Source organism: Gasterosteus aculeatus, chromosome 3, assembly GCF_964276395.1.
Source record: "Gasterosteus aculeatus chromosome 3, fGasAcu3.hap1.1, whole genome shotgun sequence".
In the NCBI taxonomy this organism is placed as follows: domain Eukaryota; kingdom Metazoa; phylum Chordata; class Actinopteri; order Perciformes; family Gasterosteidae; genus Gasterosteus; species Gasterosteus aculeatus.
Window position 1 is genome coordinate 15525644 of NC_135690.1, and position 26947 is coordinate 15552590.

Genomic DNA, 26947 nt, shown 5'->3' on the forward strand with positions numbered 1-26947 from the left:
AGAACAAGGACGGGTTTAAATAATAAAGTAAAGGTTTTTTGAGACAGAGAAACCAAACGACTGCACTCTGAGAGACTCCAACTGTTTGGCTTTGAATAAAAACTCTTCTCTTCTCGCTAATTATCTTCTGCTGTAACCAAAACTCTGTTGTTTATGGTGTTTCAGGAGGAAAACAAGCTCAGTTATATTTACTCCATCAGCTTTGTTTTAAACCCTGGAATAAAGAGAAGATTCTTTGTTCATGTTTGTTTATTCATGTAAACCTTCAGTTTATTCTCACATCCATCAGTGAAATCTTTCATATTTCTCTTGATCAGTGGTTTTATGTACAGATTCACTTTATCCACAAAATGATTATCTTGGATCAGAACATCAGTTATGTAAAAAACAATAATTCAGCATTGACAGTGTGGAACAAAAATACACAAACAAGGAAATGTCAACAAACCTAGAACCAAGACCAATATCTTTGTTTTTTCCCTCTTAAGATCGATGCAGTGGAAGATAAAGAACAGCGTAAATGTATGAATACAAATATTCATCAAACATTTAGAACTCTAAAATGTTCTAATAAAAGCATACGTAGAAAAGTTAGTTCAGGTAAACAACAACAGTGATATTCTCCTTGGCTAAACACACACCAGAAGGAGGTCCACCTGAAGGCACATCTACAGAAGAACTAATGAGAAGATGTGAGAGCAGTGAAGAAACACTGAGCATCCAACATGGAGATACAAATGATGATCACAGTGAGTCAAAACAGTCAAACCCTGAAATGACTTCTGTCGATTTGAACTCAGCAGTGTCTCCAGAGTAGTGAGATTTCAAGTGATTATTTTAAGAATCCAGCTTTGGTGTTTGGCTCTGATTGTGAGAATAATACATCCACTCCAGCCACAGTCAGGAAGACATTTGTCCATTTCTCTCTCAGGACGTCCTCTAGTTTGTCTCTGACTTCTGACAGAGCCGTTGTGAAGTCCTTATAGAAGCTCAGAGGACAGATGCTGATGCTGAATGAGTCTGTAGACTCACTGAGGGGGGACACTGAGGGGTAGTTCTGGAGGAACTGGTTCAGATCTTCTGTCTTTGAAAGCTCCTGCAGCTCAGCGTTGTTTCTCTTCAGCTCAGAGATCTCCTGCTGCAGCTTCACCTGAAGATCTTTGACTCGACTCACTTCAGCTCTCTGCTGGGATCTGACCTGCTGCTTCGCATCAAAGCTTAAGTTCATCATGAAAGGGATCAGCTGGTTGAAGATCTTCTCACTGTCTCTCACTCCGTTATAGATTTTCCACACCTGCTGTTGAAGCAGCTTCACACCTTTCTCTCTGTCCTGGATTCTCTGCTGGATGTTGCGTCGACTCACCTCCAGCTCTCTCTGCCTCTCAGTCCTTTCTGCTGCAGCTGAGACCGTGTCGTGGTCTTTATGTTCATCCATAAAGCAGAGATAACAGATGCTCTGCTGATCAGTACGACAGAAGATCTTCATTACCTCATTGTGAAGAGAGCAGATGTTCTCCTGAAGCTCTTTGGAGGGGTCCACCAGCTTGTGATTCCTTAAAGCAGCCACATCGTAATGAGGCTGAAGGTGTTTCTCACAGTAAGAAGCCAAACACATCCGACAGGACTTGAAGGCTTTCAGCTTCCTCCCAGTGCAGAAATCACAGGCCACATCTTCAGGTGCAGCATAGCAGTGATCAGCAGGAATAGCTTGGACTGCATTCAGTTGCTCCACTAAATTTGCTAACATGGCGTTCTTCACCAGGACAGGCCTCACTGTGAAGATCGTTCCACACTGAGGGCAGCGATTGATTCCCCTCCGATTCTCTATATCCCAGTTGGTTTTAATACAGCTCATGCAGTAGCTGTGACCACAGGGAATCGTCACCGGGTCCTTCAGGACGTTCAGACAGACAGAACAGGAGAAGGTCTCCAACAGCTGAGGTGTTACTTCAGCCATTTCACCTCTTATCAGAGACGGAGTGAGAGGTTCTCTGAAATGACTTGAATCTTGTTCCTCTTGTTAATGTCCATCAGGATTCGCCATTTTCCCGCCCAATCAGGTGTTACTAACACCCTTCTTCACACTTGCATATCAGGGGAGGGTTGACAGCCCCTCCCGCTGCCGTCCCTCAAGAAGAACAGTGGTCTCGTTTGACCGGAAAGTGAACGAGATCGGGCAGCAGTAGGGGCCTTTGAACAGAAACTGCTTTTCAGTCGGATAATTCCCCACAGCTTTCAAACATTGTACAGGATGTCACAGAAATAGTTACCTGCGTTTAGATCTTTGGCTACTTGTAGCTTGCTGACAGTGTTCCACATTTTTAAAATCGAATTACCTTTTGAAAATTGTCTTTGTCTGTCACTACAACCCATTTCTCGTTCTGTGTCCTCCTTGTGAAACACTTGCTGCTTGTTCTGATAAGTGCATTTTAAATCGCCTTCATTATTATCAACCACATAAATGATTTAGTTAAACCTTCACTGCACAACATGAAACTAGTACCCAACAATCCAGTATGCCCCTTATCACAATCCGATCGACAGGGATCCATTTGGGGCAGACGGGGCTCGTCTCAAACAAACCTCATCGTGGATTCTAGTAGGAAGAGTTTTCGCTCAGACGGGGCGGTACAAGTTTGAAGGCTCATTTAAACACAAAGTGAAGATTGGAGTAGAAATGTAGTTAAACAACTGTACATGAAACTCCAACAGCAGTTCTCAGTGAACGACTCTCGTTCTGTCTGAAAAGGTTTCTGATTGAAAGCTGCAAACCTGAAACTCTTCACCTCACCGACGACTTCCTGACATCAAGGAGGACTCTCTCCTGGAGAGGAACGTTCACCGGCTGATGGAGAGAAGCCGCCCTGGACTACCTGCTCAGCAGCAAACCGCCGGCAGGAAGGAACCAGATCAATGTTTGGCCCTCCACCCAGTAACCCAATACGACCCCCTAGCCGCTCCCAACATCAACTCCTTCTGCTCGGAGTAGTGGATTAATATGAAAACATGAATCTGTACCATCTAAAATCTTCATTCAGCTCAGAGATCTCCTGCTGGGGTCTGACCTGCTGCTTCACATCAGAGCTTCTTTCCTCTATGAGACGGATCAGCTGGGTGAAGATCTTCTTACTGTCTTCACTGCTTCATCAGCAGAGAGATGGATTTTCTCCTCCTCCTGTTGAAGCAGCTTCACACCTTTCTATCTGTCCTCCTAACAAACGCCTCTGGGGGGCGATGGAGTTCCACTGGAGGTTCTCGCACCTTGTTTCTGTCCCTGTGATGGCATGTTGGATGGAAACCGTGATGTTGCATTGATTGATTGTGTGGGATTTATTTAACGATCTGCAGGGTTTTGATTTGTGGAAGAAGTATTCAGATGTTTTGATAAAAAAGCAGTAAAAGTCTCCTTCCAACATCCTTAAAGTAAAAGCTACTGTGATTGACTTTAACTGGTTATGAAACCAATCGGATGAACAGAATAACTCATATTAAAACAAATTGCACTTAACCTGCCTTATATCTCTGCCTTAAGGAACAAGCCGAGTTAAGACACGACGCCAGGATTTCCAAAGATTTTAATTATAAATGCATTATATTAGAGTTTAGACAGTAACTTTACTTTGTACACATATTTAACTCCAGCATGAAAATACACAAACACACACAGACACACATCAATAGAGATGTATTTGACTTTTGGGTTGCCCTAATTTTAAATATTTGGATGGATTAAAAGCTGAAAGCCGAGAGGATAAATGGACGAGCTAAATGCAGCAAAGCCTCGGGTCAGTTTGCCGCGTGCTTCCATCCAGAAAGCATTTCGTCTAAATGTAGATTGGATTTGGACAAAATTCGATCTGCAGACTAGAAACCGGCGTTGTTCTTTTTTTTCAATCAAACTTCACTCAAACAGGATAAAACAACCGAGTGCCTGAAAGCGTCGCATAAACTCGCCGACCTGGAATAATCAGGGAACTTCAACTACGGGAGATTTCTTAAATTCCACAGAGCTGAAGATGAGAACAGAAGGTCCCCAGCGTCCTGCTACAACACTCAGACTCTATGAATAATTTAAATGATTCATCTTGTTACAGATCCATTTCATATAGAACACAGCCTGAGGGCTGAGAAATGTCCAAATCCAAACTAGTATCTTATCAGGAGGACTAAGCTCATAATTCCCAACTCCAGGAGAGGGTTGTAATTTGAGGATGAATTTGATGACCAAAAGCTATTTTTTCTCTGACCATAGTCTCACAGAGCAGGTAGTCTTCAGCTTGAAAATTACAGCCCTTCTACCTACGACGTTTGTGCGATTTCTTTAAAAAAGGGGTTTCAATCAACACTTAAATAGAGTCTTTTCCCTCCCTTTGTTGTAACCCTTTATTTCTTATTATTTCATCATTAAATACTGAAATGTTATGTTCCCTGCTGTCAATCAGATCGAAATGTCCCATCGAAAAGGGCCCATTTCCACTAGTGTGGAGCCACGCAAAGTCACGGCACCGATCAGGAAGCACAGAGGCAACGGCGTGAACTTTAAAGGTCGCGTCTTTCAGCTGAACTTCTTGAGAGCTTTCTCTCTGTGGATTGTAATTTGCTACCAGGCGGCTCCGAGGTCCGAAATGAAAGGAAAAAAAAAAAGAGAGTGGCGACGGTACCCCAAGGACGTCAGCCGGGCGCGTGTGTCATCCGAAGACATCTTGACTCTAACGCGGGCCGACGCAGGAAGCGCCGGCCGACCTCGCTGCTCTGACAACGTGCACGAATCCACAGAGTGGATTTTCTGTTGAGTGCCACTACGTACACGACCCCAGTGAATGTAGTGTCACAGCTCGAGGAACATCTGAGCAGGTAGTGAACAGTTGCACAAGAAGTTTCGGAGAAGTAGACCCAATCGTCGTGGATCGGAGAGAAACTCTTTCTGTAGATTGAAATGTAAGAGGTGTAAAAGTATTGACAAATCCAAAGTCTACGTGTGGTTTTTCAGTGCAGCTGAAGGAACAACGTAGTTGTTTTCGGGGCAAGAAGGTCAACAAACGCTGGTGATGAATTTCACTGTCCTTTCAATGAACTCGCTTGATTTCCCTCCGAGGTGGTCGGATGACTGAAGTCGGCTCGATGGATTCACGTTCGGCTGAGGGAGAAGTGACAGCCGCTGACCCCCCTTCCAGCTCCGCCCGTGACCTTTGAACCCCGGCAAGGTCACGCCTCCAATCGACCAGCACTCAGTTGCGCACACACACACTGCGTCGCCTCCTCGGAGCTCCCTCAGGCACATCCTCCCCACATTTGAGTGACAGGTAGAGGACACGTTTCGGTTTATTCAGAGCTCTTAGTTAACATGATCACACCGTTTCTTCAGCGAATTAGCAATGATTTCCCCACTGAAACATAATTTGTGTCTAATCTGATTCTCCTTCAGATTCTCTGAAACAAACGAGCCGTCGTCTATTTAACTAAATGCACAATGCAAATGTTTTGTGTATAAAAAAACCCCCAAAACAAAACATGTCTATGTGTATCTTTTGCATATGCATGTGCTGCCTGGAGGCCCCGCCCACCAGGGACGAGGTGTTCCCCCGCATGTGAATGCAGTAGATGGAAAAGTGATGATCCCTGAGGTGCTGCTGACTGCAGCGATGCAGCCTCCCGGCATCACGCACATGACGATACTCGACGCAGAATTAACTACTCGCCGTTTTGATCATTACAAGCTTTCATCAAGTAACTGTTGTCTTATGTTTCATAATAGAAACGGGTCTTTCTATTCCTCCTCGATCCAGGTCCAATGTCTGCAGAGACAAAGGGCACAGAAACACATGGTGCCTGGCTGGAGGGCATTTAGTCATTAGCAGGAGGGGTTTTCTACCACCGTATTTACTCTTCTCCCCGTTTCACACGCGTGTATTTGGGTTAACAAGAAGAGAGCAGAATGAGGAAGCATCGCCAGGGATTCAGACTCTCATTCAGCTGGAATAGAATACATTGCCAGATGCCCTGAGAGCTAAAGAGCGGTTCCACCCGTTGGCCTGAAGCTTTGTTTATACCAGCGAGACGCAACAGAACGCCGTGAACTCACATCTCAGGTTCATGGACTGTTTTACAAGCGTTGTATGCGTTGTAATGAAACCATGGATGAGCATCCTGGAAAAGATTTCATGTGACCAGACTGTTTACTCAAAGGCAGATGTTTAAGAACTGCTGCGTTTCAAACAAGTGTGTTGAGCCTTTCTTTTAAAATGTTTTAACTCCATGTGCCAGTTACACTTGAAAAGCTCAAAGTCGCGATTACGTCAGTTGGTCTGCAGCAGAGAGGAATGGAAAGGAGTTTCTACTTGCAAACCGGTCGTACTCCGTCTGTTGAAATAAGAGACGGGACGAGTGTAGCAGCAAAAGATTCAGCTCGCAGTCATTTAGAATAATAAAATGATTCTGAAAGCGTTTCTTGGGCGGCACGGTGGCATGGTGGTTAGCACTGTTGCCTCACAGCAAGAAGGTCCTGGGTTCGATTCCGCCCAGTGGCCTTTCTGTGTGGAGTCTGCATGTTCTCCCCGTGTCTGCGTGGGTTCTCTCCGGGTTCTCCGGCTTCCTCCCACAGTCCAAAGACATGCTCTGGGGATCAGGTTAATTGGGGACTCTAAATTGCCCGTAGATGTGTGAATGTGAGTGTGAATGGTTATATGTCTCTGTGTTGGCCCTGCGATTGGCTGGCGACCAATCCAGGATGTACCCTGTCTATCGCCCGAAGTTGGCTGGGATGGACTCCAGCCCCCCCGCGACCCTGTGTGCAGGATAAGCGGTTTGACGATGGATGGATGGATGAAAGCGTTTCTTGCCTCAGTGACAGTTGTGTGAATGGCCGAAGGTTGCAGCTCCTGCTGGTTGGAACTCTTTTTAGATGAGTGAGAGAAGCTTCCTTACCCCCCCTCCTCCTCCCCCGCTCCTTCAGAAGGTCTTTATTAATAAGTAATCATCACGAGCAGGACCCGAGCAGCAGGATGTAAAGAGAAGCATGTGGCTGACCTTTATCGTATTTTCACCAACGCTAGCAAACAGTAGACACACAATGCAAAGAAAGTCTTTGCAAAGATATTCCATGAGAAGAAACGGTCTCCACACCTACACGGGTGTTCTCACATTACGTCTGATTGGACCAAACCTAAATGTGAACAGCTGCAACAGAAGAGTCAGACGGGAAAGTCTTGTCACAACACACAGTTGTAGTTTGGTGCTGTGAGTTATCACCATAAGAACCCGGTTCTGCTGCCAGAGCCTTAAAAGGTCCGATAAGGCAATAACTGACACTGTTGCAGCTTGTAAACAATGATGACGTACGTAAGTGCGGCATGCGCAGAATCAAAATGCAAAGTTTTAAAGAGCGACGTTCACACAGTGCAATGCTTACAAAGACAGCCTTTATCAATCATCTTTTGCATCACATTCATGGTGTCTAACAAGGACGTCACACTCACAGCATAATGGCAGTCAACATTGAATATGAGTTTGCTCGACAAACCAACGCGGTTTGTGTTGCACGTCGTCTACAACGTTTGTCACATTGACATCTTATGGTACGCGGAGCAGCATGGTCGCGTCCTGTCTTTATTTGGCGACACTTTTCTTAAGGCATACAGCTGTCTGGGATTATAATGGTAGGTTGATTGTGTGCACCGTAGCTACCAGAAACTCTTTCTATCCATCGCAAATGAATGTATTCCTGTTTGCACCGAGAGGCTTGAAACACCCTTTATATTTGGCTTTGGAACAGAAACTTATATAATAATAATACTAATAAAACGTATTCTTATACATTGCCGTGCTGCACAAATTCTACTGCAGCTTCCCTGTGAGGTGGTGTTCCACCAGGTCCAATCCTAGACACTCTATTATTCTCAATCTGCATGCATGGAAACAACCAACCTGAGACTGTGAACATATATGCAGATGATACTCAAGTGTATCTATGAAAAAAGGAGATTCCAGGACCCATGTGTTATTTATTCACCTAATTGAACAAAAAGCATTAGAATGTGATTCATCAACCCCATGTTTATTGTGTATTCGGTACAGACCTGTGTTAGATAATATGTTTAAGGCACATTGGGCTCTGGCTCTTGAGTAATTCCTACAATTGTACATTGTGTGTTTTAGAAAGATTTGAAAGACATTTATTTCAATTAAGAAGTACAAAATAGGTGGTTTTAGTATTTTGTTCACCAAAGATCAGAGAACTGTGTTACGAATAGTGAATAAGAAGACTTGATCAATCGAAATGAACCCGTACTCTGTATGCCTTAATCCAAGAGTCCCCAGACTGTGTTGTCCTGTGCAAACAGTTAAATACAACATATAAACAACTATAGCACGCTACTCAAAGCAAACGTTTCCCTTTTCTTTCTCAAACATTTTGTGACATTAAGTTTATTAAGAATGTGTCACATTGACAGTTTTGAAACAACGGCAATAAAAAAATAAAAGGCAAACACTGAGAATATCAACTGCTGCGCAACTCTCACTGCACAAATAAAAGCAACAATTGTCCCATTTAAAAGCAAATGATTATTTTCTTTTACGTTCCTTTATCCACCTGGCATTGTGTTGGTGACTGTTGGGAGATGATCAAGTTTGAAGTGGACTGTTGACCACTAGCTTGTTTTAGATCTACTATGTTGAACCTGTGAGCTGCTGAGAATATTTCCTATTAAGAATTTCTGGTTCTGATAACAAAACCGAGCCGAAAATAAATCAGTTCTTAAATTGCTCATGGTCATCGGCATTGACTTGGCAGCTTTAATATATTATAGTGATATTTTTCTCAATAGCAGACAAAGAAACTGAGCTATTTTTAACCTCTTTAGTAATCTAAATAGTTTCAGTTGCCACATATCTACTCTTTCTTTTCAACTGCAATCTGTTGACTTTTTAAGTTGAAATTAAATACATGCCGAGACTCCGGGAGAACTATTATTTGACTAAAACTTGTGGTGGTTGTTTTTAACTTGTGAATCACAAGTTTCCTGGTATCTTCAGTCGGAGCACCAGCATTGCTTCATCACAGCAGTAGGTACAGAATCCAAACCATCGTTGCACAGATAAAGGGTTTGGAGCATGAACAGCATGAACAAAATGTACATAAAAACGATGCAGATGGTCAGAACAGTTTGGCTTCTGACTCATTACATAAAGAACCCTGTTTTTGTATCGATCCCATCAGCGATTCTAACAAGCTTTAAGTATCAGATGGGCGGGGTGGTCAGTACAGACCCCCAATACGTCACTGAAGGGACCAGCTGTCGCCTTTTCTTGCAACCTGGTGGGATAAACATCGCTGCTCCCTTTCAGGCTGGAATAAACACTTTGACCTGCATTTCCTCTGAAATCCACAAACTAGCTCGACGGACTTTGACACTTGGTTGAGTTTCTTCTCTTACCGTTTTGCCTTCACATTAAACAATAAAATATGGTACTTGTCCGTTAGCATTTTGTGATCCGACAAAACAATTTTATTTGTCATTTTCTTACAAAATTTTCAGAGCTGAATGTTTTAAAAACACAATCAGAATTTCTCAGCTCGGTCAAGGATAGGCACAAAAAGGCGGTCATGGTCAATTAAAAGAAACCACCATTGGCTCGGGGTGAAAAACGTGTCATTTTGTTGGCAGCAACATCCCCGTTTCCTCTCTGGCTCCTGATGGAAAACCACCATTATTTCTTTACACCAGAGAGCTTTGTCCTTTTCCCTCAACGTCCTGTTTTGTCTTATTTGTCGAGACAACCGATGCCGTCATTGTACCCGACTCACGCAAAGATGAGTCTGAAAGCTAGTATATATATTGTGAATTCAATACAGACGGCAACCTCCTGTTCTGAATGTTGGAAGTGAATTCTCTGTAGTGACCAGCAGGGGGCGACTCCTCCGGTCCCATAGACGTCTATGAGAAAATTACTCTACTTCTCTCGTGATTTATTCCCTCAGTAAACATTGTAAACATGGAGTTTATGGTCTCAATCTCTAGTTTCATGTGTTTTAGTCTATTTAGTGAATGGGGTCGTCGTGGTGGATGGGTAGGGAGAGTGCACTGGGAACAAGGCAAGGTTGATGGTTCGAGCCCCGGCTGCCCCATGTTGAAGTGTCCCTGAGCAAGACACCTAACCCCTAATTGCTCCCCAAGCAAAAATGTAAAAAGCCATGGGTTAAAAATGCAATGTCAGTCGCTTTGGATAAACGCGTCAGCAAAATGCCCTGTAATGTAATGGTCCTTTTAGAGTCAAACGGACCACAATGCATTGTGGCAACATAAGTTCTCCTACCTGGCAGGGCAAAGTCGAATCCTCAATCTAAAGTCTTCAGCTCTGCTACTGATGACCAGAAGAAGGGAGCGGTTTCCCTTACGCACGATCCTTCACCCTTATTTCACTGATGCAATTAACATACACGGATTAAAGTAGTTATTTAAGGTAAAACGGACAAAATATGAGGACGCCAAAGATCCGTCCTATCTTGGCTCACACAGTAACTCACATGAATTGAAAATGGTTATTTTTCGGCACAAAACACGCCCTCACATGATGGATCTGCTTCAGGTCCAGGTCGATTTTGAAGGACCTCAGGTTTTAAAGCTAAAACCCAGACCTGCCCTGAGACGACGAGCAGGTCCCAACCTCGTGGTCCTTCGTCTCAACTTTGTGTGAAAATAATTTTGTAAAACATATTCGTCCTGGGGGCTATTGCTGTTAACGGACCCCTCCGGTCCTCACAACACGGTGGTCTCGGACTGCAGGATGGACGGGGCCCGGGAGTTGCGGTGAAACTGGGCCGCGTGCTCGGAGCCGTTCCTGGAGGCGGAGGTGCCGTGGAGGTGTTGGTCTCTGCTCAGGCGGCAGTTCAGACAAACACTCCGCCATTTTCTCTTCAGCTCGCCCTGAACCTGCAAAAGTAGATTAAAAAAATGTTAATTTTTTATCTGAATGACTAAGTGTTACTGATAGAAGAGCGATTCAAACTTCCTGGGAAAACAAAGCTTTCCGAGGCACCGAACCACTCGTTTACTCCGTGTGTGCTCTTGATTAATGATATAATTCCGAAGTATTTTTAGCAAAATATAAAACATAAATATTCCAGAGAAGGACATTTTGCCACGCGGAATATATCTCCGACCAAATGAGAAAGTAATTTAATTTAGTTTCTCTCCTTTATGAAAATAAATGCTATAATTAATTTCGTGCAAATTGCTGCTGATTTAAAGGGCCACGCTGCACTGACACATTTCATCCAGTAACGCTTACCTCACTGTTTAGGAAACAGTACAGAATGGCCACCACCAGACCCTGAAGAAAACAACACAGCAAGGTCAGAAGCCGCTTACATCACGAGTGATTTGACATTTAAATAGTGACGGACTCAAACACTTCCATTTAATAGTACATATGAATGAGAATGACATTGAGGTTTGAAGGGACTAATGAAAGAGCACCTGAAAAGATCCGAGGGCCAGGTCAAAGAATATTTTATAAGCTTCTGCGATGGATTCACTGAGAGAAACGAAGACCACGTAGTGGATCCCGAACAGAGGGATGAGCAGCAGAGTGGATTTAGCCAACCGCCTGAGAGAAGAACAGCGGCAGATCAGGACCATGTGTCGTTTCCTGTGAAAGGTCAGTTTGTCCCGACGTTCGGAGGTTGAGATCTGAGACAAAAAAGGGTGACGGACGTCTCGTTGACCACGCCCACTTCTTACTGACAGACTTGGAATCTCACACCCGCACCGACAGGAGATCAGCGCAGCTCACAGTCCCAAAACGACCCACAATTCAGCATCACTTCTGACTTAAAGGGACACCGAATCTCGCGAGAACACAGAGCAGAGGAAAAGGTTCTGTGTGGCTCACAACATCCCTTATTGGTTTTTTTTGGAGGGGGGGGCATTTTGCTGACTCTCATCTACACAGGCTTACACCGACAAACGAGCAGGTGTATCACCTGTACTGTGATTGGTCGTTGCCGCCCACGTCTGGACACCTCAGCTTCTGGACCAAGATCCTAATGATGCTGATGAAGAGGATGAAATTCACCTGGGAGACGGGAAGGAAAAACAATGGAGCTATCAGATTACCTGAAGGGGGTTAGAAAAACACGCAGGGGGGGTTATTGTTGCAGCGCTGCACAGTTTTCAGCCCACACAAAGCGATAAATGAAAAGTTAAGACGGAAACTCATCAAAAGAGCGAGTGAAGGCCCCGTGCAGAGAGACGATGGGGCCCGTAAAAGCATTTTCTCATATCTGATGCATTTGCCCGTGACTGTTTTAAAAAGTCTTCCTATGTTGTTGCCTGTAGCTGCTGTTTCTCTGTTGAAAGACGTTGACCATTGACCTAAGGACATGCCGGTTATGTTAAGCCTTTATTGCCAAAGCGTTTTGGAAAAGATACCAATCAGCTTGTCCCATCTTTACGAGTTCACACGTCTACTTAAACTTCTTATCCAGATCGTCCGGATTTCATGGGTTACGCGCTGCAGAAAGTCCCCTTGGATTCCAGGTGGTTTCTCCCCATCAACATTATCCATCCAACACGAGGTCAGTGCATCAATCCTCTCTCATCTATTTCTGTCCTCCTGGAAGAGCTTCTATAACTGAGAACAATGGTGATGAAGCTCAACCTACCATGATGGAGAACCCGATTGGTCCGTTGATCACCCAGTTGGGTATTGGGTTGTCATTTCTCTCCCAGCACCTGAGGGCGACATTGATAAGCATGACGGAGCTTTCATGGCCCATGTAGGCTAATGTGAAAGTAGAGGAATCAGCCTGTGGATGTGATTTGAAGTTCGCTCACAAAGGACTTCTTCTCCAATGAAGCCTACCTAGAAAAGTGTGGAAGGAGAACCAGGCTGCTACATGCTACATATATGCTACAAATATTGACGGGCAAAATCAATCACACAAAAAAAATCGGACTCTTCAGGTCAAGTCAAACTAAATAATCTCAACTCAAAGTCAACCGTTCTAATGCCAGACCATTTATCGAGTCTCCGAAAGCCGTTTTTAAATGTGTTTTCACACTTAGGAGCTTCATCCTTGCGGCCCATTTGCAGCAGAAGCCGAGCCGATAATAAGAATAACTCTTGAATAACAAAGCAATCTAATGGACGAAATATAATTCATGTTTAATGAATGTGATTAAATAAAGTATGTGGCGTACATTCATATATCCACAAAAACTAATACTGATTGATGAATTAAACAGACAACAAATGTTTCAATCTGATTTAATCTATGTAACGCAATGGAAGGGTATTATCACAGGGTGACTCACCCCGTGTCCTCCAGATAAATCCTCGTCATCACCCACGCAGAGACGAACACCGTGGGGATCCCTGCGAGACGCACCGGGAGAACTCAGAGACAGCGGCAGGTATCACTGTCTTCTATCATGATAACGTGTTTATTCATTGACGATGGGAATACCATATAAAGATTTAACAAGATTTACGTTGTTTCAATACAATCGTACTCGAAATGTTTACAGTCCGTTGCAAATGTGACCAAATTAACACAGGCAACAGAATATAAACAAATACAGAGAAAGGTCATGTGACTTAACCAGTTGATTTCCGTATCAAAATCCTAACCCGTGATAAACGACGTCCTCTTAATGTGAAAATATGCCGAGCCCCTCATCGAATAAAAGCTCACCCCAGCCGATGAACATGTAGACGACAAAGTGTCGGTTCTCCGAGAAGATGACGACCAGCAGCGTGTGGAGGTACAGAGCCTCCACCAGCAGCCAGAAGAAGTTGGCCATGATGAAGTACTGGAAGAACACCAGGCTGGCTTTACATCCCGCCTGAAATACACAAAGGTCAAACACTCCAGGTATCCAGACTCACCCCAGGTCCTTTAAAACCGGGTCCTTAGAAGATATTCACATAATGCATTGTACAAACTGCTTCTCCGGCGCCGGGTGGTGAGGTCACCGGGGGCCTTAACGGGGAACTCACCAGTGACGGCTGGTTGGAGCACTGCGAGGTTCGGTTGAAGAGGATGTCGTCCTTCACCAGCACGGCCACGGCCCTCAGGACGAAGGAGAAGAAGAGGTTGAGGTGGATGTAGTTTCTGGTGCAGTGGAGCTTCCTGCAGAGACGCACAACGTGCAGATTCAGGGGCGAGGGCACATGACGGTTCAACAACAGTAATCTCATTCATTTAGATATTATTACTGCATGATGCAGTGTTTTAAGGCCACCTAAACAAAGACCGGTTTGAGACCAAGACCGGACCAACACCGAGATAGGACCAAAACTTTGTCTCAGGACTGGGACCATTGTTTCAACCACACACTAATTTGGTAGAATTAGTATCAAAACCAAAAAGTATTGAGTAAAGTGCATCACTGTTGCCGCATTCTAAAACCAACCCAAACAGCAGGGTGAGAAAAACAGCTCCAATTAACATACTCTTAATTAACAAACTGAATAAAACCAAATCCAATTAAGCCGTAACATGAGAGCCGGTCTCACACACACAAACTTATACCAACTAAAGATAAATCAGTGAATTTGAAATGTGGCCAATTGGCAGTTTCTGTTCATTTAAAAACAAATGAAACTTCCTGAGGCTCGACTGAAACGTCAAGCAGCGCACGAATAATCAAAACACGGCGAACAAATCACTAAAAATGAGCTTCCAATTAACACCAGCCATTCTCTTCTGTAATTAAACAATTTGTTGTTGTTTCCATGCTGGTTTATTGTTTTTATCTCGTTAAGGCCTTTACACAGAGGGATGTTTTTTTTCCGTGCGATTACATCCCCGCTATTATGTGGCCACAGACGTTTGTTTCAAGAGCAGGGTTGATTATTTTTAACGAGCTTTCTCACCATCCCAACATGGTCTCCAGCCAGCTTCTACACCATTACCAGTGTGAAGTTATTGGTCTTACCGGAACAGACAGAGGATGGCGCTCCCGGTGGTGAGGGCGATCAGAGACAGAATGTGACCCAGCGTGTACAACGTCTTCACCACCACGTAGAAGACCAGCTGGAGAGACGGAGAGAGCAGAGGAACCGGGTCAGACCCTCAGACACACCAGCCGGTGCTGCTGTTGCCCTGGTCGGACATTAAAGACCGCACCTGTAAGCCAACTACACAAAGCAAACACACACGGACGTGGCATGGATGCATAGATGGATAGACAGATGGATGCATAGATGGAAAGATAGACTTAAAAGTCTATCTGTCTATCTAAATGTTCAGTATTACTCGTAATAAGATTAAAATGATGCTGGTTTTGGCAACATTTGCAGAATTCGTTGCCATTGAGGCCTACTAATTTGGGCTGGCCTGAATTGAGAGAGGGCGATTATAACATTGGGGATGAGGGAGGGGGGCACGGGGGGGGCTTCACAATGCTCGATTCAGCGATGCCATTCGTGACACACAACCAGACAAAGGAACGAAGTGAACCTGCTGACAGGACGCTGATTTCCACAATGAAGTCTTCCATGTGAAGACAGAGACGCACAAACGGCAACTAATCGGGACGCGGTCAGATTCCTTTTACTCACGTAATAAAAGCTGTAAACAGATGAACCAGAGAGTCAAAGTCTAAAGAAATGTTTTCCAAAATACTCAAGTTGTTGAAGACGGTGATGAACTCAGAGATTCTTTAAGTCATCTAAAAGATTTTAGTCTTTTACTTCTGATCTGATTTCCAATAATAACCAAACTGCGTCTCTTTAGACTGTGACATCACCAACGTGACGCAACAAACTGAGTCGGACCAGAAGAGAAAGTGTCAGAAAGAACAGATCATTTCTGTGTGTGTGTGTGTGTGTGTGTGTGTGTGAATCAATCCTCCTAAACCCAACAAGTTCTCGCCTTTAAATCTTTTCACACGTCTTTTAAAGAACATGAGGAGTTTTGTCATTTGTTGTTGATAATGTTTTGTGAATCAATATAACGTAGTCGCATCTTATTTACATTATATTAACTATGTGTTCTCTACAGTATTGTGAAGTTGTGACATTAAACAAGCTGAGGCTTCAAATAAGCCAAACTGTGAAATAATCTGCATGCGAAATGCATTTCCTTCTTCCGCCGCTGGGCAGATGTGTAACCGCTGGAGTGGGGGGGGGGTGAAATGCATGATAAGAGAACAGGTGAAGATGCGACAGAAGGAGTGAGAAAGGAGGAGAGCGAGGTGGGGACGTCAGTTTAACGGGCACAACGGGGGATTCAGGGGAAGAAGGGTCGCGACCCGGCGGAAGAGGAGGGGGGCGACAAACGTTCTCCTCAGCCCGAAAAAACTACTTTGGCGTAGTAGTTTTGACCCGTTAAAGATCCCTGTGTTCATTAACGCCCCCCCCACACTCCCCCTGACTCCCCCTGACGCGCCGCCTTATCAGGTGACGTCCGCGGCGAGCATCCGACCCAGAGGAAGACAGCTGGTGGGGGGGGGGGGCCTTCACCTTGTCCTGGCCGGGCTCCGACCCGCACGCGCTGGTGATGTTCGGGAAGACGTCCGACCACCCCGCCGGCGTGCACGTCCTGCTGATGTTACCTGGGGGAGACGGAGACAGACGGGTCATCGTTCCAAATCTCGGTCGTGCGGCACTCGTGTTGGAGGAATAGAGGAAGAAATGAAAGCCGTAGCATGTAGGAGATCTACGGTGCTGTTACCACCATGCACCATGTGTCATGTGATCTATTTCCAGCTTTGAAACGAGGGGCTTGGAGAAGCCGTATTCATCACTGTCAATCAGCGTTTAGCCCCGCCTCAAAGCATCCCCTGCTTTATGGTCTGCTTGACTCTAAATGGACATCATACTGTATTGAAGAAGACTTAAAACTAGAGATTGAGACCATAAACTCATGTTTACAATGTTTACTGAGGGAATAAATACAGAGAGAAGTAGAGTAATTTTCTGATAGACGTCTATGGGACCAGAGGAGTCCCAAAAAACAAAGAAAGGTTTGCGTGTGAGACCTCTGTTTTTTCCTTCTGTCCTTTCACCCCTCAGATAAGACAATAAGAATGCGTTCCTGTGCCTCATTACTCATTACTCGTTACTCTAAACGGATTCCAGACAAGGTTCACTTTCCATAAACACTTTTTGCATGTCTGTTTGCAGAGAAGGAATGCGCTTGTGACCCGGAGCCACCGGGCCGCTTACGTAACGCCGAGTCATCAATCAGCAGCTCGGCCTCCGAGCGGCGACCCGAGCCGCCATCTGGTCACTGGCTGGGAATAAAATAGATAAATAGCCGCCCAACTCGCCCCCCCCCCCGCCCGCCCCCACGCTGGTGTTCAAAGAACCGGGAGACGAGGACGGAGAGCCTCGGGTTGAATGAGCGATCGAAGGCTCCGGGGTCACCGACTAAATAAATAAAAGTGACCCACCGTTTCTGCCGAACACAGTGGTGAGGACTCGGGGACACGGGATGGTGACGGTCTGTCCGACTGCCGTCCGCTCCCAGCATGCAATGCTGTCCCACGTTCCCCTGCACGCGGGCTCTGCCGGGAGGAACAGAAAAGCGCTTTAACTTGGACGCGGAGGTTTTTCCTGGTTCACACACGACGGCGGGATGAACTGTGCATGAAACATCTGCTGCGAAGAGGCCTTCACACCGATTATTTCACAAGAACGAGCCGGAGTGCAGAAGTCTCTGTCGCATTTAAATACAAACCGGGAGGAGGACTACGGGTTGTGTTATAGAACAAACGCACACAGCTCGTTACAGCATTATAGTGAGTGCATTTAAAGAAGGACGTCCTGCTCTCTGAAACCTGCAAACTCCTCATTAAGCATTTTGGACACTTTTCCTTGAATCACACACACGTGTCAAGGATCTAGATGCTGTCAGTGCAGAATACAAGGGGGGAGGAGCCGGAAATGAATAGAACCCCCCCCCACTCCCCCGTCCAGTGACAATAAGCAAACAAAACCAAAAATAGATCTTCCAGCTCTTAATGGGTGCAAAAGGGCTGATGGCAGAATGAGCAGTGGGCCGACTCAGCGATGGATGAGTGGAGACGGCGGGTGAAAGGAGTCCCCGACGTCCACGCCGACCAATCACACGCAGCCCCGGCTCTCCTCTTTTAGCAGAACTCTTCATCCATGCAGGGTCGCATTTGTGTTGTTGTTGTTCAGGAACGAGCCGACAAGTGTCGAGTAGAAATGGACAGAAACAAGCGCCCCGGGATTACGAAGGATGTGAGACTTCGGTCCTCCTTCCTTCGAGGTTCCTCCCTCCTCGCTTCTTTACTTTCCTCCTTTGATTCCTCCTGTTCTTCTGTTCTTTTTTTCTACTTCCGTTCTTATTTTTTCACACATCACATCCTTTATTACGTTGTATCTGTATTACGTCCTTTTCTTTTTTCCCCTCCTTTCTCCTTTTGTACCTCAAAGTCAGGACGTAAGGACACAAAGATCCGACCTCGTTGAAGCTTATTGTCGTCTTGACCTGGCTGTAAATGGGCTGACTAGTCCTTGAAACCACAAACTAAAGAGAGGAAAGAAGTCCGAGAGGACAAGAAAGTAGGGGGGGGGGGGCGTGCAGAGACCCCTCCTCACTTTCATCTTCACCCTGAGGCGGCTGCAGCCTCTTACAGTCTCTTCTTCCCTTCACTTTAAAAGCTGTTTACAGGTTCTGGTTCGCGCTCGGTCGGCTGTGCACGGTGCATCTCGCCCTCTCTGCAACACTCAAATATCAATTTCAGAACTAAAAAAAACAAATCAGAACTGAGGCCGTCTTTCTAAGGAGGACTTCAGAACAGGCGACACACGATGCGGTGAAACACGCAGATGAACCTGTTTGGCTGCTGGACGCGTCCTCCGCCCTCAGCCTCCTCACACACTCCGCCTGGTCCCGCTCCACCTCCAACAGGAAGTTACAGGTCGGGTGTCGCCCGTCTACCTGTGGAGGAGGAAGCAAAAAGAAGCAGCACGGTTAGGGGGGAGGGGAGGAGGGGGGGGGGGGCTCTCCTGGAATACGCGTTGTGGAGCCACCGTTTGATTGACAGGTGCCTTTTAAGTGTGAGTTAAGATGGACTTCCTCCGTCATGCGTCTCTTCCTGCTCACACTCCTTCTGTTTACCAACAAAGCAGAAAGCGCATCGCTTCTTCTCACGGGAACATTTTTCTTTTTTCTCCATGATCTTTCCAGCTTTGACAAACCGGCGTCTTACGGCAGCCAGTGAATCTGACATTTATTTACAAGTGAATGTGCACGACGGGTTATTTGACAGCTGGATGGAAACACACACACACACACACACACACACAAACACACACACGCAGGAGTGCCAGATGCTGCTTTTTATGGCTTTTACCGGCTCAAACTTATTTTCCATTCCAATAATCGTATCTCTTTTTGACTCAAGAGCTTTAGGAGTTTGAAGTAAAAAAAGAATTGGCATGTTTCCCACACCTGTTTGAGGTCCGTGTGTGTGTGTGTGTGTGTGTGCGCATATTTATCACAGCGCTGGGGGGCTGAAGCAGCTGATTCTGGTGACACGTTCCATGTCAGATAAATGACGCAAAGTCCTTTAAAGAGAAAGTGACTTCTGCAGAGACGTTTACGTGCGCATGTTCCCTTTAGAATAACCTGTAAAGTTTTAGGAGCATTACGTGCAAATGTGTACAGCTTATTAAGAAGATGAACTGACGTTTACTATGTTCACCGGGGGAATAAATCAAGTGAGAAGTGAAGTCAGTTTATTTATGAATCAGAGCCTCCCACAAGCTTCATAAACACCAATGAATCGGCTGCGTTGCCCTCGATGGCCGGGTCGGACCTCGCGGCGGCGGCGGCGGCTAACCAAGGAGCCGACGGGGCCGACGCGGCTCTGCAGGGCCTGCGCGGCCCCCGTCCAGCAGGAGACCCCCCAGCTGTCGGGTCTGCTGTCCAGACAAAAACCCCGAGGCCCGAGCGACAGACGCTCTGCAGACATCTGCTGCGTTCCAGCGGCGTCTGAGGTGCAGATCCAAACCTCCCAACTTCCCCTTGTGAAACTAGAACGCTTTGATCTGCTCAGATCGGTTCTAAATCCATTCTATTAGAGCACTTTGTGATGACGTCTTTTACTGTTTTAAGGCCTATTTGAATTATTGTTATTGTTCTTTTATTTATGTGATGTATCTCTCAGATGGTTCTCATCCTATTGGCTTTATGTTTTCGTCTGTTATAATGTTTTATTAGGAGTTTGCATAAGAAATGGATTCATTATCTCATCGGCGCGTCGACCGTCTTTGATTACAGGCGTCGCCATGTTGTTTTTTTCACATTTTTTCACACATTTCCATATTTAGAATGTGGAGGACTGACGTAGAGACGGCACGTACGAGCTGTCAATCACAGTAAAGCATTTATGGGCTTTCTGACTCTAAATGAACCGAAGTTCACTAACTATGAACATCAGACTGTACTGAAGAAGACAGAAGATTAAAACCATCAACTGATGATCCATTGATTTCCAATAGACTGACATGTATGGAAGAAACACAATCTATTTGCTCGCTCTGATTGGTTGTTCCTCGTCACATGACGTGCGCAACATTCTAAAAGCTTAACCATTTTAAATGGAACATTTTAAACAATACTCATCTAAAAACATGACGCTTTTAATCTGAAGGAAGTTCAGTCTGTTTAATTTACGCTTTCCAACGTTTCCACATTAAAGCAATAAATCAGAGCTGAAATATAAACATGCAGGCCGACTGACAGCGGGCTCACGGTCCGTTGGTCCTGATGGAGGAGGGGGGGGGGGGGGGGGGGGCACAGTGAATGATGTTAACTCGACCAGAGGGAAGAAGTTCTGTTATTTCACTTTGAGAAGCGTTACAGCAAAGAAGTGATCAGTAAATAAACTTAACCTGAAACCAATGGGACACACTGGGACTTTTTTTGTGTTAACTCCCAAATTGGCTTCAAGAGGTTTTGATCCAATGGGAACTTTTTTCATCACCAGGAAGCCGGAATGAGATTCGAAAGAGAACCAAGACCCAGACACATGGAACTCTTAGAAACCTGTTTTTCGGTTGTTTGGGAGTAAAATAAGAAAGCGTCTTGTTTCTGTTCAGTCAGCACTTTCCTGTGATGGCGGGCGGCAGAAGAGGAACATCGGACTGTGAATGGACTTAAAAGTGTCCTTCGCTTCGCCACCGTCAACACGCATATGTAATAATAATCTAATCAACTACAGAAATAGGACATAACAGCGAACGTGCTCGTATGTCGGCCTAAAGATAAATGAATAATCGAATTGAATCAACCGGCCGCTTAATAGATCGCTGTGTATCGATCTCCCCCGCTGTGTTTCAGTACCACACACACACACACACACACACTTTTAGACTAACTCTTAATAATAATTCATGTTTATTATAATGAATAATATGGGATTACTGTGGGATTTTATCTAGAAAATACAGAAAAACATCACAATCCTTATTTTGATGTGTGTTACCACGGCATTTCCAAATGGAGGGTCAAACGTTTCCCCTCGAGGGGCATTCGTAATTTGTGTCATTGGACGACGGGAGGGAAGTTAACTTGACTAACACACGCTTAACTGGGTCACCCGGGCGGGAGGGGGGGGGGGGGGGGGGGGGGGGCTCTTTTCCTCTCCGCGGGGGGCAGCTCGTGAATGCTGGTTAAACCGGGACTCTGCATGATGATGTCACACTAACGATAATGTTCAGATGCTCGAGTCTGTGTCTCTATAAAAGGTGTTCCAGTGGACGTCTTTCAGCTAAATGTCCCACGCGGCATCATCACGCAGCGCTGAACACGCGTCTCACCGAGTCTCCACGGGGACTCTAAGACTTCAAAAGCACACATTTGTATTTTGATATTTCTCTCCACACACCCAGTACTCCTTGTTCTGCCAAATTACTTCAGATAAAATCCCTCAGACGCCCCCGTCCCTGGGGACTGACTAAATGTACCGAAATGTCCTGCACCTGAGTCCCCGCTGTCCTCTGGAACATGAACACCTATCCTCGTTCTGTGGTACCATATTTAGGGTGATTAGGATCTCCATTTGCCCGGGCGGGGGTTCGGTTGAGGAAGCGATCGTGGTTGGGTTTTAAATAAAACTTCAGTACAGAAGTCACGTGACTAATAAGACGACGTCTGGGTTTAAATGATTACGGGATTAGCGTTACATAAGTACAGGAGTTATGTAACACATGACTCACCGTTTGGGTCAAAATAACTTAAAGTGCACAAGTTATGTGACAGATGAATCAGCGTTTTTACGTTAAAACACTTGTGGAAGAGTATGGGGCGCCGTTTGTAAAATGTTGCACGTTCTAAAATCCTGCGCAGTTTTTCCACATTTAGCATTATCATATGAACAAAAAAACACGACAATATTCACATGTCACTTTTTCAAACATTTAGAGAGAAATTCATGTACATTCATGCAATAACTTGTCCAAGAATAATGTTCGGCAGTAACAAAGTTGTTACATAATATAAATGTTAAATCTAAATGTAAATGTTAAATCTAAATGTAAATGTTAGATCTAAATGTTAAATCTAAATGTTAAATGTTAAATCTAAATGTAAATGTTAAATGTTATATCTAAATGTAAATGTTAAATGTTAGATCTAAATGATAAATCTAAATTTAAATGTAAATCTAAATGTTATATCTAAATGTTAAATCTAAATGTAAATGTTAAATGTTATATCTAAATGTTAAATCTAAATCTAAATGTTAAATGTTATATCTAAATGTTAAATCTAAATCTCAATGTTAAATGTTATATCTACATTTAGATTTAACATTTATATTATTTAACAACTTTGTTACTGCCAAACATCCTTGGAAAAGTTATTGCATGAATGTACATGAATTTCTCTCTTAATGTTGGAAAAAGTGACATGTGAATATTTTTGTGCTTTTTTGTTCATATGATAAGGCTAAATGTGGAAAAACTGCGCAGATTTTGAAATGTGCCACATTTTACAAACGGCGGCCCATAGAAGAGATGTAACTTAAAAGTTGCATTAAAGTACACAGGTGAGGTGACAATTAAGTGACCGTCTGGATGATAATAACTACAGTAGTGACGTTACTTAATTAAGAAACCAGGTTTTAACTGTAATGGGCCAAGCATCTGCAAACTGAGAAGCATAACAAGCTTCTTCTGGTTTGAACAGGGAAGCATCATGTCATGGAGCCTCCTTGTGAGAGAGATTTGCTCTGTAATCAAACATTTACAGCAAAGTCCATTTACTTTTTAAGGAATCCACTGTGTGTGTGTGTGGGGGGGTACACTGCTGCTCTGTGTACTCTCGGCTGCGGCGTTCCTTCCGTTGGATCATTAAACCCTCACATTTGTGTTTGGGGGATGTGAACATGTGGACAGGTCTGCTTTTAGTCAGAGGAGGCTTGTTTATCTGGAGAGGAGGATGTGAGATAACCGCTGCAGGACGAGAGAAACAGTACGTTATCTCCACCGAATGGGCTTTGTTAGAAGGCCCAACGTTCATCATGTAATAATCTACTTTCACGGTTAACTGATGAATCGGCTGTGAGATGTGTGAAGATCAGGTGGAAGTAGAAGCAGTCAAATAGAACGTTTCTTTGGCTTTCAGTGGCTTAAAAAACAACTCAGCGATTATTGTGGATTAATGTTTCTAAGCTTCAGAAGGATTTACAAGATACAAGATACAAAATCGTCTACCAGAAACAAACCATGAGCTCAATCGTTCCCGTCAGACTCCCGCTGACTAGAGCCGAGTCAATTAGTCCTTGATTGATGAAGCCGCTGACTGATATTCATCGGCTTCACTTCATAATCCATCTATTATTCAAGCCACAGCAAACAAGGCTTTTTGATTCACTGGCAGCAGCTCAAATGTGAATATTTGCATTTAAATGACTGGAAGTTGAATATCTTCACATGTTCACACTATGAGCAACAAGGGAAGACCACCGGCGCTGACGAGCTCAGCTCGGTCCAAAGTTGATCCCACTGCTTTTCCTGGCGAGACCCAGACCATCTGTTTGAAATGGACCATAATTCACTAAATGAACATCATGCTGCGTTGAAGAAGACTTGAAACTACAGATTGAGTCCATAAACTCATGTTTACAGTGTTTACTGAGGGAATAAATCAAGAGAGAAGTAGAGTCATTTTCTCATAGACGTCTATGGAACTAGATGAGCCGCCCCCTGCTGGTCACTACGGAGAATTCAGCTTTAACGTTTCAACCATAGTTTAAGGTTTAGTGATTTATATTTGTATCCATAAAATGTTGGATGGTAGTAGAAAAAAGCTCAAGATGACAGGGTGAAGATCAATTGATAATGAACATTTTTTATAGTAATAATTTCAAACGTTATTGTTTTCGGCAACACATCATGTGATAAATGTTTTTTTCATGCTGTTCTCTTCTCCGTTTCTTAGAACAGCAAATATTAAAATACAAAGAAGAATTTGTAAATCACTTCCACCTTAACAGTCTGTAATGGGCAGATTAATCCATGATGAAAATAGAAAATTGCAGTACTGTAATTGATTATAAAAATGTCAACATCAGAAGAATTACAAAGCGATATAAATGTTGTATATTAAATAATTTTCTCCGTAACCGTGTTCTCATCAAATGTGAATGTTCTCGTCATCAAGGTGTTCATCTCAACACTTTAATACCCAGCATCGTGTAGGGAAAGCGGGACTCACCGTGCGCGTACACGTAAACAGACACAACGTGAAGAAGAGTAAACTCCTCATCGTCTCTGCTCGGGTACGAGCCGAACCGAGCCGAGTCGAACCAAACCGGGAGACAAAAACTAGAGTCCCGGACTTAATTTAAACTCCACGTTACTTTCTGTCATCCCGTCCGAAGCATCTGCATGTTGTTTCAACTCCATTAATGAAAAAGGAACATTAAAAAAAGCGCAGTGGAAATAAAAAAGCATGGATATTTGGGAGTTGCGGGTCGGACTCCGCTGAGAGGAGTGATGCGCGGGATCGGGAACACGCACCTCCATCTGGCACGCGCAGCGACGCGCACGGAGATGGTTCTGGGGTTCAAAATAAAAGCATTATTGAGGATTATTGTAAAATATAGAAATAGAATTACTGTAAGTAATTTATTGAAGTCTTCTCAATCCTCTTTTTGTTGTATTGGATGTGTTTTTTCATGTCAGGCAGCCATTAAGTTAAATTACTTATTAATATCATGTTGTCTCGTGTCTATATTATCTCGTGATTTCCTGTTTTATTTTGAAACTAACCATCTGTTTCAGACAACTTGCTCTTTCCCCCGTGTGCCGGTCCGATTGTCCGCCCGCCCCCGACTGTTCCCACCTGTGCCTTTAACCTGTGTGTGTGTGTGTGTGTGTGTGTGTGTGTGTGTGTGTGTGTGTGTGTGTGTGTGTGTGTGTCACAGAGAGCCAGCGCGTACCAATGTCGACTGTCAAGTCCAAGGTTTTTTGTACCTTGTTCAGGCGCTTTCTGTCGATTCCTTTTTCAGCCTAGTGGAGTTTTTTCTAGATAATTTTTGTTCTTAGATTTAGTATAGTTTTTATTTTCCTCTACCAAGAGTGATTTTCATTTGCTGCCTATTTTGTTCAAAACTTCATCGCCTCAGGAAAGGTGCATTTGGGTTCAGGGTCGTGACCGGAAACACACAGGTCTATCAGAGGTCAAGTGTTACAGGATGTAGAATAACGCGTGGTTTTCACAAGTGGTTTTATTTTAAACAATAAAAGGTTAAAAACGTATTTAATCATTGAGTTAAATGTGAAAGAAAACATTTTAAAGAAATTATAAATGCGCCCATCAAAAATACACAATCACAACCATCTTGGTTGGTCTTTCCAGAGGATGGGGCTTGGTCATAATTGGGTATTTATTCCTCGAGTTATATGTAAATCCAAATGGCAAATATGTTCTCTGGTCATCATGACGCTGTTGACAGAAACAATCATTTGACCTTAAAAGTGAGCTCTTTTTTTTAAGGAATTAGATGTACAGAATAAATTAACAATCGAGATACCCTCATGCACCTGATTATTATAGTAGTGTTGAGCCCATGAAGCCTGTCATCAATATGCTGTCAGATATTTCCACCACTAGTTTATTAATTGAGTGCAGCGAAAGTCTGTTTTTTTAAGAAACAGGTTTGGGAGAACACTTAGAGTAGAGTAGTAAAGTATAAGTTAATTGTTTTAACAATCTTTCCTCACCTTTCGGATTTACGTTACTATAATGTATTTTTTATCACTCTAAATAGAAACTCTCAGTGTTTCTTCAGATCAATTGTGACTTTACAAAAAATTGTAAATTGTTGATTTAAAAAAGCTCCACATTTAAATTGAACCACTCAAACAAATGTGAGACTTCATAAATAATACCTTATTTTAACGTCAAGCAGGTTATGATCAAATTATTTTTTTTGTATTACATTGGACTAGTTGGATTTTTCCTTTATGCAAATTCCCTGCACAAGTTCCCTTCATATTAACTGTCACCCTTTAGTTGTTCTTAAGTCTTAATTCACTGGCTGTAATGTGGATTTATTCTAACTTTACAAAACACTAGCCTGACATCTAGTGGGGAAACGTTACCTGTGCACTCTTCTCTTCGGGTCTGTATTCACATTACTACACTTCATTGTGCTCTTTTTTATTTCACACATTAAAATATCTTCTTTTGAACATCTTTCTTATGGACTCTAAAAGTGACTCAAGCTCCAACATCACAGGCAACAAAGACAATGAAAATATCAAAGGATAAATGCTTGTTTTGTATGGAAAAGGCTGAATTGCGGAACTGTGGTGTTGACTAATAACGATATAAATTAAATTCAAAGTTAAATTAATTTAATCTAAAATTACTATTAATGCTTAGTCTACAAAAATATGTATTTTCAGACTGTACATATGTACAGTATATGAAAACACATATATTTAAAAATAG

The 26947-nt window shown here is 43.7% G+C and overlaps 2 protein-coding genes across 2 annotated transcripts; both read right to left on the bottom strand.

Annotated features, from left to right (window-relative positions):
- Nucleotides 1-822: 822 nt before the first annotated feature.
- Nucleotides 823-1957, bottom strand: LOC120815872 (tripartite motif-containing protein 16-like). The gene has a single exon (XM_040170924.2). The coding sequence runs from the start codon at nucleotides 1955-1957 to the stop codon at nucleotides 833-835; it is 1125 nt and encodes a 374-aa protein (XP_040026858.2). The 3' UTR covers nucleotides 823-832.
- Nucleotides 1958-7400: 5443 nt separating this feature from the next.
- Nucleotides 7401-25016, bottom strand: vipr2 (vasoactive intestinal peptide receptor 2). The gene is made up of 13 exons (XM_078099676.1): nucleotides 24704-25016; nucleotides 18814-18919; nucleotides 17403-17516; nucleotides 16471-16562; nucleotides 14943-15040; nucleotides 14002-14134; nucleotides 13697-13847; nucleotides 13317-13377; nucleotides 12665-12734; nucleotides 11984-12075; nucleotides 11478-11607; nucleotides 11290-11331; nucleotides 7401-10931 (listed from the first exon to the last, which is right to left on the bottom strand). The coding sequence occupies exons 1-13, from the start codon at nucleotides 24752-24754 to the stop codon at nucleotides 10758-10760; spliced, it is 1314 nt and encodes a 437-aa protein (XP_077955802.1). The 5' UTR covers nucleotides 24755-25016; the 3' UTR covers nucleotides 7401-10757.
- Nucleotides 25017-26947: the final 1931 nt, after the last annotated feature.